Source organism: Alligator sinensis, unplaced genomic scaffold (assembly GCF_000455745.1).
Source record: "Alligator sinensis unplaced genomic scaffold, ASM45574v1 scaffold909_1, whole genome shotgun sequence".
NCBI lineage: Eukaryota > Metazoa > Chordata > Crocodylia > Alligatoridae > Alligator > Alligator sinensis.
In genome coordinates this window covers 168,028-179,508 of record NW_005842862.1, presented here as the reverse complement: position 1 = coordinate 179,508, position 11,481 = coordinate 168,028, and the positions used below count along the sequence as shown (strand labels likewise).

Here is an 11,481-nt window from a genome sequence, read left to right as displayed (position 1 = left end):
TGGCTTGGCAGGGTTCAAGATGATACGCACTGGTTCAGCACTCAGCATGTGCCCCACTTCATTTGCATGGGTGGACCACAGCTGTGGAGGTACTCGTGCCAACAGTTCCTCTTGCAAGTAGGAAGTGTCAGGTTCAGAGTACTCCTGGGTTAGCAAAGCCACAAGCTCAGTTTCCCTATGTTCTGGTACCTCAAGGTAAACACCATCTGGGCTACAATAAATCACGCATCCCAGTTTACACAACAAATCCTTACCAAGAAGGTTGACAGGTGCACAGGGGCTAAGAAGAAAGGCATGATTTTCAGACAAAGGGCCAATAGAGATGGAGACAGGTTCAGAGACGGGATGTGGGATAGGTTGTCCGCCTATACCGACAGCATTTATAGTTTCAGGAGAATAAGGTAGAAAAGGAAACTCAGCAGCCTTTAGCGTGGAGCGGGATGCTCCGGTGTCGACAAGACAGGAGACAGGTTTACCAGAAATAAGGCATTCAACAAACGGACCAGATTGGTCAGTAGCAAGCAAAGGAGCGATGATGTCACTGTCCCTCAGGCTGTCCTATTCAACACTGGGAAAATTGACAGGAAGTGGAGGTGGGGGCAGGGACTGGGGTCTGGGTCCTTGGCCGGGGCGCTTGGGGCATTCTGATTTCCAATGTCCTTCTTGCTTGCAATAATGACATTGGTTCCCATAGCCTGGGTTTTGTGGGCTCAAGGATCTATCTCTTCCCCTGAATCTACCCGGGCCTCCCCTTCCCCGTCCTCGTCCCCTTCCTCTACCTGGACCCTGCAACTGAGAAATCTGTAAGGCCATTAACTTAAACTCGGCATTGTCTTTAGACCGTTCCAATTTGTTATGAAAATGGTTAGCCGCAGCAAGGACTTCAGTCAAATCTTTAGTTTCCCAGCCAATAATTACTGTTTGAATTTTCTCAGCAATTTTAGGGTTAAGTCCCTGGATGAATGCTGCCACTATTGCTTGTTTAGCATTTCCGACTGGGTTATCCATTCCTGAGTATCGTTCAAATGCCTGTTTGAGGCGTTCCAAATAGTCACTGGGGTGTTCATTTTTGTTTTGTTTACAGGTATTTATTTTGGTCCAGTCTGCCTTTTTTGGGCAAATTGTGAGAACTGCCTGAACCAAAGCATTTCTCTTGTCAATAAAGTCTTGGCCAATCCCTGGGTTTTGATCTGGCCAAGTACAGGCAGCATACAGACGTAGCATAGTTTCCTTGGGCAAAATCGATCGCATGAGCTGATTAATGTCAGCCCATGTTGGATTATAACAATTTATAACAGTCTGCAATTCTTCCTGAAATTTTTCTGGGTCTTCCCTGATTTTGGGGAATTTTTGAGTTAAATTGTAGAGATCACCTGGAGTCCAGGGTGCATGCACGGTTACTATATTTTGTCCATCGGTGCCAATGCCTGGCATTTGTCTTAGGGGGTAAACTTGTGCAGCTCGGGATCTAAGATTGATGGGAGATCTTTCCATGCCTATTCCCATTCTTCTAAATACACCTGTGGTGGGTTGTGACCCAGGAGTAAATTGCCACACTGGTGATGATTGAGTGGCAGATATGGTGGATGAGTCCAGACTATTAAGCTCCGTGGATGGATTTACTGAAGGAGCTTCAGCTAATGAGTTACTAGCCTGGGCTGCAGCCTGATGTTGAACCGGTTGTTGCTGATGTGGGAGTCCCAGGAGAGCAGGGTTCGAACAAAGGTCAAGGATATCCTCTGCTGGCTCCGGTGGTGGGGGCGCCCCGGGCAATGCTGGATACATCGGAGCGGTGGCCGGCGTGTAATTTGGGGGAGCAGCCAATTTCTCCCGAACAGCTTGTAACTGCTGTTTTAATTTTTCTTGAGAGTCTTTTAGGCTCCTAGTTTGAGATTCTGTCCGCCTTTTGGACATTTCATCATACCAATAAAAGAACGCGTCCCACTGGTTTTGTGGTGTTTTGGATCCACGGGACTCTAAAGCCCCTCTTAAGTGCACTATTTTATCCTGATCAAATGTTCCTTCTTGTGGAAAATGCTTCACAGGATCATCCCTAGTATACCAGTTCCACTTATCCAGGTACTTGCAAGCCTCGGGAGAATAGTGTGTGTACATAAAGTACGCCGGAGTCCCCTTAGGGGGGACGGGAACTTGTTTAGACTGACTCGTTCCCATTTTCAGTCACACAGGGAGACGTAGGAGAGGCTTATTTAGGATGTCCGGGCCGCTCAGTGCCTTGCCCCGCAGTTTTTCACTGCCCAGACAAAAGGCTTCTGACCCGACACCGGCTCATAAAATGGAAATGGGAATGGGAAACACAAGAGGAATCCTTTCACTCCTGCTCTCGGCAGAAGCTACTGGGACAAGGGGTTTGGAAAAGACAAAATCACTCAGACGCCCTGTCCACTGGGTCACGAGGTTTCAGCTGGGCCCCCTTGCTTTCGACGCTACCTTTTTTAGGCAGAATCGGGGCGGCTAGACCCAGCCTTAGTCCCAGACCTGGTCAGTGGCTCATTTTTCTAAATGCACACACACACATTTATTCAATCACTGGGAAGCCCTGTCCACTGGGTCACGAGGTTCCAGTTGGGCCCCCTTGCTTTCAAAACTGCCCTGTCAGGCAGAATTGGGGCGGCTGAACCCAACCGTAGTCTCAGACCTGGTCAGTGGCTCATATTTCTAAATACACACACATGCACATTCATTCAGTCAGCCAGACCTCCTCCCCCACACCGCCTTAGTTAATTAACGACAAGCCCGATGTGCTGTAGGATGAAGGTGCTTCATACAGTTTCTCCCTAAATAAAACGTACGTTACCAGACACAAAATGGGATCCTTTACCAGACAGAAAATTTTAGCCGGCAGTAAGGTTCAGACTGACCTGTTTTAACAAGGTTCAGATCCAGTTACCACGGCCAAGTTGGGAGCCTACAGGCAGTCCTCCTCCGAAACCCCAATAGAGATTTTGAATTAGGTCTCTTACCTCTCAAGTTTGGCGCCTCGGGGTTCGGGGGGGGGGCAGTCTGCGGTCCTCCTTTCTCAGCCTGTGTTCTGGATCCGAGTCACGGCACCAGGAATTGTCGTGGAAACACACGCAGCATACTTTTGGGTCAGGTCAGCAGAAGCTTTTATTTAAAAGAAACTACAGCTGTAGGGGGGGATTCCAAAGTGACATGGATTTCCCAAGCACTTGGAAGGGGTCCCCCCCCCAAGAGCAAAATCAGGAGGCTTATATACTTTTTAACAGTTGCTTACAACTCACGTGATCATATAGTGAAATTAGCATGAAAAGCGGCTATAATATTACTTCGTTATTGCTTTGCTGTAATCAGGATGGGAACTAATGGGGGAGGCGAGGTTAGTTCACAAACCTCCTTCTTGCACCTGGAAACCAGATTTGTACATACCTTTTTGCTATCTTCAAGGCCGCGGTGAGCGAAGCAGTTGCAGAGGAGTTACAAAGAACAAACACTTTCTCTTATCTGTTCTACTATACAGAGCCAGCAATTCTCCACAAAGCGGTTATGTCATCTTATAACTAAAATAATCAAAGTTTAAGGCATATATTTTTTCTGATTCCATACTAGTGTCATCCCATGGAGGCCACAACACATGAATGGTGCGTGCCCCCGGTGGCTGGGGGGAAACGGCTGTGCTGGTGGTGGGAGCGCAGTGGCGGGAGCCTGGCAGAGGTAAGTGGGAGCTTCCATAGATGCCACCGGCACTGTCGGCAGTGTGGGGGAGGGGCGGGGGGGGGAGTGCTGACCAGGAGTTGGTTGCGGCCAGGAGTTGGTGGCCCATCCGCGGGTGCCGCTGGCAGCGGCGGCAGCAGCCAGGGGCAATTGTGGACCACCCACAGGCGCTGCTGACAATGTCTGTGGTGCCTTTTTGCAGGGGGTGCACCGCCACATGCAGGGGGTGCATGTGCACCTATGTGCACCCCCTACATGTCAACCCTGCCACTACAGACAGCACATGTCTGCCTCGCAGCTATTCAGGTCTCAGGCCATTTCCCAGCAGTTCCTGCTGGAGACACTGGAGCTGGTTTCCACAGAGACCCCAGTAGCAGTGACACCGTGACAGCATGGAGCCAGGGTTTCTATGGATACCGGCCCCGGCAGGGCTGGCAGGGTGTGTGGGTGAGCAGGGGGCTGCTCCAGGGCCGAGGCTTGGATCCTGCAGCATTGACAGTGTGGTCCAGAGTGAAGGCAGAGCTGCATTCTGCTGCCCACATGCCCCGGATCTGGGAGGGAAAAAGGGGGTGCCCAGGGCATGCGGGCAGTGGATCACAGATAAGCGCCCCCTCCAGACCACACTCACCACTACAAGATCCCAGCCCTGGCCCTGAGCAACTCCCCATCCAGCCCTGCACCCTGCCAGCACTGCTGGGGCTGGTATCCATGGAAACCCTGGCCCCACGCTGTCATGGTGCTGCCACTGCTTGGATCTCCATGGAAACCAGCCCCAGCAACATGGGCAGGGGTTGCTGGGAAATGGAGTCTGCTGCAGGACCAATCCGGCCTGTGGCACATACTTTGCCCAGCCATGTGCTAGATCAAAGCCCTAGGTTCAAGGCCATGGCCTGACACTGGAATAGCCATGAGGCAGACATTTGCTGTAGTGGCCTCCATCGGGTGACACTAGAAAGTGGATGTAGAAGCAACACACATTGGTGAGGAGCAGGATTCATAAAAGAGGAAGCAGACCAGTAGGCCTGCGCGAGTCGGCAGCGATCCAATCCAGCTTCAGATCCGGCCGCTTCAGATGGTTGTGATCCGATCCGGAGCTCCGACCGGGTTTCCGCCTCGATCTGGCCGAAGCTTTGGAGCCGCCTCGGAGATCTGGCCATAGAGTATAATGGGGAATCAATGAAACATCTATAACTTTGTTGGTTTTAGTCCAATTGGGATGAAACTTGCAGAAATGGTAGCCTCTGGTGAGAGCATGAAACCTAAGTTTTAAGAATATCAGTGCAGGGGTTTGGGGGAAACTGTACCCCAAATTCTTGAAAGCCAAACTCATGTCACTGCTGTGTGTCACACTACAAGGGGGTGAAAACTGCAGGGGTGGTAGCTCTTACTGAGACCACAAAGCCTGCCAAGTTTCAAGGAGATGGGTGCAGGGTTTGACAGGAACTGTACCCCAGATGCTTGAAAGCAAAGCTCCTGTCACGGCTGTGTGTTACAACACAGGGGGGTCAAAACTGCAGGGCCGGTAGCTTTTACTGAGGCCACAAAGCCTGCCAAGTTTCAAGGAGATCAGTGGAGGGGTTGAGGGGAACTTTCCCTCAAGCTGCGGACAAGCAAAACTCGTGCCATGGGTTGTGGTGAGCATGTTTGTTATTACCCTGAAATAGAATAGTTTTCTGATAGCATACTGTTAGGTTAACAATAATTTGAATTCTTAAGAAGTATTAGCTTTGCAGCTGAATACAAGGCATGACCTGTGGCCTAGCAATGCCGCTGACCACAAGGCAGAATGATAGCTAAGCCTTTGCTTGTGTCAAGTAATCATTTTAACTGTGTTAAGCATTTTCTGAGTAAAATGCAGCAAGTGGATCTGTGTCTGTGTGCTGTAAAATCAGCTACAGCAAGGAACAAGATAAGACAAAGAAGCCATTGCTCTAAGTACAGTGATCGTGTCCTTAAAAAGTATCTACTACTGTGCAAGTTTTTGCTAAACTATCATATTGTTACTGTTACTTAACTTTTAGCTTTTAGAAAGTGCTTGTTCAGCTTAATAGAAATATGCTGTTCTGAAGATCTGTGAAGCACCACCCAAGTATTGCTTTTTGTTAACCCTGTAGTCTTGCCTTGTTGTAAAAAGTATAAAAAATTGCCCCACCCTTTAGGGGGGGGCCATTTTGCCTCTTTGCTGGCTTAATGGTCATTGCTCGAGCAAATATACTGCAGTAAAACTTTACCCGTGTTGTCTGGTTCCTATGCAGCTAGACAATGAACTCCAGGGAGTTTTCTCCCACCACAGGGTGACACTGCGTGTATTCAGGCGCAGCAGGGTGACAGCTGCAGGGATGGTGGCCCCTGCTGTGACGCCTGCCAGCTGTGGAGGAGGTCGGTGCGGGGGGGTTGTGGGGCCCTGCACCCTTAGCTGCTGACAGACAAAACTCCTGCCAAGACTGCGTTTCTCTTGGGGCAGTTGATTGTCTGTGTTGATTCTTTCCTCTCCTTAGCCTGGTTTTGCAGGTGCTAATTGATGCTCGTTAAGTCGCTATGTAGTAGCTAGGTCCTGTGTATTGAGCTGGGCCCTGAGTGAATCGTGATTGATTGATTGGTAACTGGGAACACAGCAGCTTAGCAGCCAGGCCTGCAGCAGTGTCTCCCCTCCCGGCCCAAGACAGACACCGTCAGTCCCACAGCACCCATGGCACCAGTTTGGCTTGTCCGCAGCTTGAGGGCCAGTTCCCCCCAAACCCCTGCACCGATCTTCTTGAAACTTGGCAGGCTTTGTGGCCTCGGTAAGAGCTACCAGCCCTGCAGTTTTGACCCCGCTATGTTGTAATGCCTAGATGTGACATGAGTTTGCTTTCAAGAATTTGGGGTGCTGTTCCTCCCAAACCCCTGCACCGATATTCTTGAAACTTGTCAGGCTTCATCCTCTCTGCAGAGTCTACCACCTCTGAAAATTTAATCATAATCAGACAAAAAACAACAAAGTTATAGATATTTTATTGTTTCCCCATTGTACCCTATGGATCTCTGAGGCCCTGAGCAGAGAGAAGAGTGACAGAGCAGAAGCCTAGAGGGAATCGCATTGTGTTCTGGGGCTGCAGCCTCACACCAGAGATGTCTCCTCTGTCCTGCAGGGTAAAGAGTTTGTGCCCAAACTGTGTGAGAGTATGTGCTAGCTGTATGTGCAAACTCTCTGTGGGTGGATAGGCACAGCATCTGGAATATCTGGGGGCAGTTTAAAATGACTGCACTTCCAGAGCATGCAGGAGCCAGGTGTTTGGCTGTCTTGCATAATCCAGTGAGAGCCTCTATTGCAGGTGTAATGGACTGTAACATCATGACAGAAACTACAGATCCTAGCAGGTTGCTGGGGAAAGAGAAAGGAAGCACAGGGGGAGCTGAGATTGTGGGCAAAGAAATGGCATGGTGGGGAGAGAGAGAGAGAGAGAGAAACAGCAGCCAGTGAAGTTGGGACTTGTTCCAGAGCCCAGGGGTTCGGAGCCCCGAGTGGGTCACTGTAACCCGATTGTACTGTAGGAGGGAACTTTCCTAATGGGTCCATCTTGGGAAAGCCAGTGAGACCTTCCTGAGCAACCTAATTGGGGATATAGTAGTGGCTGGCAGCCAGTCAGGGAGAGAAATCTTTATCCTAGCAAGCAAGCCAGAGTGTGTGTGGAGTTGGGGTCCAGATGGGCATGTTTGAAGATAGCTCTGTGAGCAGGGGCAAGGTCTGGGGGACTGTAATGGATAGTCTTGTTGAAAACACAGACTGACCAGAGCTGGGAGGGCTCTGGTTGCTGCTGGCACGGGCAAAACAGATCTGTCCCATGCCCCAGGAACTGAAGGAGGTTGAGAGGAATTTGGATGACTTTCCTCTACGCTACAGAGGTGAGCATCCTGCTCTGAGCTCCTGCTGAGAAAAAGAAATGACACAGGCATATTGGATTCATCCAGGGGCTCCAGAGAAGGTGAATTCAATCTGCTGCTCACCAAACTCAGAATATAAGGAGTATCAAGATTAAAGTTGGTTAGCAGCTTATATGACACCAAGGAACAAATCGAAGATGAACCTAATTATAAGACAACTCCCCTCCCCCCAAATAATTAGATTCTTAGTATGGAAAATGTATAAATTTGTTGTCATTTTTAGGTATGGAATCTAATTATTGGAGGTTTACCTTGAATTTGTCCCCTTCCCGCTGCTGCGTTAGGGAAAATAAATCAGAAAAGGCAGATAGCCCCTTGGCTCTCTGCTTCCCCCCAGCTTTTGCCCCTGACAGCTTCTTCTCACTCTCCTTACTGCCAGACTCTGCTCTCCCTGAGCACGTGGAAGTGAGAAGCAAATTTGAAAATGATAACCTTGAAATTAAACTTGGCTGTCACAATTTGCATATGGTAACCGCAAACTTTTGAGCAGCATTTGGGCATCTGTTGATATATACAACAATTTTTTTTTCTTTTTCTAATCTTATTCAAGGAGAATCCATCCTAAATTCTAATGGACAAAGCCCAAGAATCAATTCCAAAATTTAACTGAGCAGAGCTCAGTTGTCAGGTCCATACAGCTCTGCTACTATGCAAACAATTTCCCACCTAAGACTTCAGATGATTCCCAAATCCAAGAAGGCAGCTTATGTGTAAACCCAAGACCCAAAAACCTTGGGGTTCAAATGTGCCCGGTCTTGCTTGATCTTAGCCACAAAAAAAAAAAAAAAAAAAAAAGAAAGCAAACAAAACTAATTCCAAGGGCAAAAGTCTCATGATTTACCATACACTTCATTGGGCTGGACCCCAGCAGAGTCAATAACCACTAAAGCCATGGTGACCTCCACAGCTCAGCACTGCTCAGTACATGTGTGCACTCCAGATACCACGCACAAAGGATTCATGTGCTAATTAGTCCCCATTCATGACTGGAGCCAGGTGTTCTTGTCACAAGTCCTGGGATGCTCCAAAAATTTGTATGCAGATGAGGTGCAGGGCAACCTGGTCTAGCTTTACCTCATGGAGACATGCTCCAGCTGGAACGAGACAGCGGACAGAAGATGGCAGGGCTAAACCTGGACCTGGAAAAAGCCTATGACAGAGTGTCACACTGGTTCCTCTTCGAGACCCTGCAGTGAATGGGCAACACTCTGACTTTCACCAGCTGGATAAGGATGCTGTACATGGACATAAGCAGCAAGGTGCTGGTGAATGGTTTCCTGAGCAAGAGGATCACAATAGAGTTGGGGGTACATCAGGACTGCCCACTCTCCCTGATCCACTTCATCTGTGCCATCAAACCCCTGGCTCAGTGCATCAGGCAGGACCCTGGGATCCACAGAGTCCAGATACCCAGGGGAAGTAAGGAACAAGCCAAAGTCCTGGCCTACATGGATGATTTGAACATCCTGTGCAAGAATAAGTGCTCAGTAGAAAGAGTCCTGTGGCACACGGATTTACGAAGAGGTGGCCGGGGCCAAGCTCAATGTGAGCAAAAGCACCCCAGGCAGTGAGCATAGATTAGCTGACTTAGTCCAATTTTCCAGACCTTGCTGCCATAACAGCAGCTCAGCACAGGAATCCTGATTCTGCTCCCTTCACTATCTCTGCCTTTCTGGGAGTCACTCTGGGTTTCCCCTGCTTTGAGATCTGCAATGGTCCATACAGAGGTGCTAGGACCATTTAATCACATTTCTCTTTGCTGTTGATCTGTGCCCAGGGCAAAGCTGTCACTGCACTGGCCCACATGGTGCCTGTACTGGGATTAAGTACCAGGCTTTAAAGGCATGGAGAGCAAAGCATTTAATGGACTCAAAGCTGATGTAAATGCTGAGCCTCTTCCAGGATGGGTTATTCCAGTTACACCCGTGGTGGGTCAGATTCTGGGCTGGAATTTGTTTTCTCTTTGTTCCTGGGGCATTTCTGTGGAGCAGGACATCTGCAGGGGTTCAATCCTCTCGTACCCTGTAAAAATATTAATATTGTACTCACAACCTCATGGAAATGGGGGAGGGAGAGGCTTTCTAGCCCCATTTTACACACAAATGTGGGTTAGAAAGAGAAACATCCTGATTTTCAAACACCTCTGCCCCGCCAACCCATTCATTCTCAGGAAATACTCTGTCTTCTCATGGGGAACAATGTCCTTGTCCATCCTGTCTCCTGTTGGACTGAATTTTGGGAACCAAGCCCTTATATCTTTGTTCTGAGAGAACACAACCCTCAGACGGACCACAATACTTGCCAGTTGATAACAGGCAAATTTATTGATACAGAGTGATAACAAAAAAGCAACAATACAAAAAAATCAAACAATTCTATATCTGCCAATCCTAGGGCTGTCATCAACGTCAAAGTAGCCTGGTCAGGATGCAAGATTCACCCTGCGGCTTTTTCTCTTAGCCAACAGCCCCAGGAGCTGCCTTAGGTCACCAAGGGAGGCTGTGGCGGTGGCAAGCTGAAAACCCAGGCCCATACAGTTTTAGGATTGGGCCATATGCCAGGGCCCTTCTCTCTGGAAAACAGCTTCCAGAGACTCTGCCAGGACATTCACATCTTCTGAGAGAATATTCTTTTGCCAAATGCTTTCCTCAGGGCACTTTTAATTTCTTTGTTCCTCAGGGTAAAGATCATGGGACTCAGAAATGGTGTAAGAATGGTGTAGGGCACAGACATCAGAGTATCCTCTTCCAGTGTGCCGCGTGGGCTGGGCTTGAGGTATATAATGGAGGCAAAGCCAAAGTGCATGACCACCACGGTGAGGTGGGCAGCGCAGGTGGAGAAGGCTTTCTCCCTTTCTCCACTGGCTGAGGGCAGCCGCAGGATGGTGCCCAGGATGAGCAAGTATGTCAGTACTATGAACAGGAAGCTGCCCGACAAGCCAAGCATGGACATCATGGATATTGCAACCTCAATTGTGTTACTGTCTGTGCAGGCCAACCTGAGCACAGGCCTCATGTGGCAGAAGAAATGGTTAATGATGTTAGAGCCGCAGAAGGGAGACCAAAATATCAGCGTGGTTTCAAACAGGGACAATAGGAACCCGCTGATCCACGACCCAGCCATCAGCTTAACAAAAATGTGTGAGCTCATGAGGCTCCCATAGCACAGGGGGTGACATATTGCTAGATATCGGTCATAGCCCATCACTGTTAAAATGATGCAGTTTGTTCCGCCAAGTCCAAGAAAAAAGAACATCTGTGCGACACATCCTGGGAATGAGATGGTTGTGCTCTCTGCTGTCAGGTCTACCAGGGTCTTAGGGATGATGACAAAGGTGTAGCAGGTCTCAGAGAAAGACAAAACCCCTAGGAAGAGGTACATGGGGGTGTGCAGGTGTCTGTCAATCTGGATCACAGCCATTATGGCCAGATTTCCAGCCAAGGTCATGAGGTACATGAGGAGGAACACCACAAACAGCACTCCCTGAAGGTCTGGAAAAGCAGAAAACCCGACCAACATGAATTCGGTCACCTGGGTCTGGTTTTCCCTCTTCATGGGTGTGAGGTGTCAGGCCTGAAAAGACAAAGGCACTTGGTCTCCCATCTGCACTGAGTGCCCTGCCGTCCGTTGGGTCCACAGTGGAAATGATGTGCCTGTGTATCCTCTCCATGCCTACAAAGAGCCCAGGCCCCAGCACCCAGGTCTCCCTCCTTCAGACATTGCTGGGATCTGCACTCAGTCATCCCAACACCTTCAACTCAGACTTCTGCCCTGGATCTCTCCTGTCCATCAGCCTGCCCCTACCCCTACCCCAGTGAGTCAGGCCTTTACCCACCTCAAAGCCAACCCTTGTTCTCTCCCCAG

At 49.3% G+C, this 11,481-nt stretch overlaps 1 protein-coding gene across 1 annotated transcript; it reads right to left on the bottom strand.

The window, feature by feature from the left end:
• Positions 1 to 10,224: 10,224 nt before the first annotated feature.
• LOC102372762 (olfactory receptor 10X1-like) lies at positions 10,225 to 11,172 on the bottom strand. The gene has a single exon (XM_006035633.1). It carries the CDS (start codon positions 11,170 to 11,172, stop codon positions 10,225 to 10,227), a length of 948 nt encoding a protein of 315 aa, XP_006035695.1.
• Between the last annotated feature and the right edge of the window lie 309 nt (positions 11,173 to 11,481).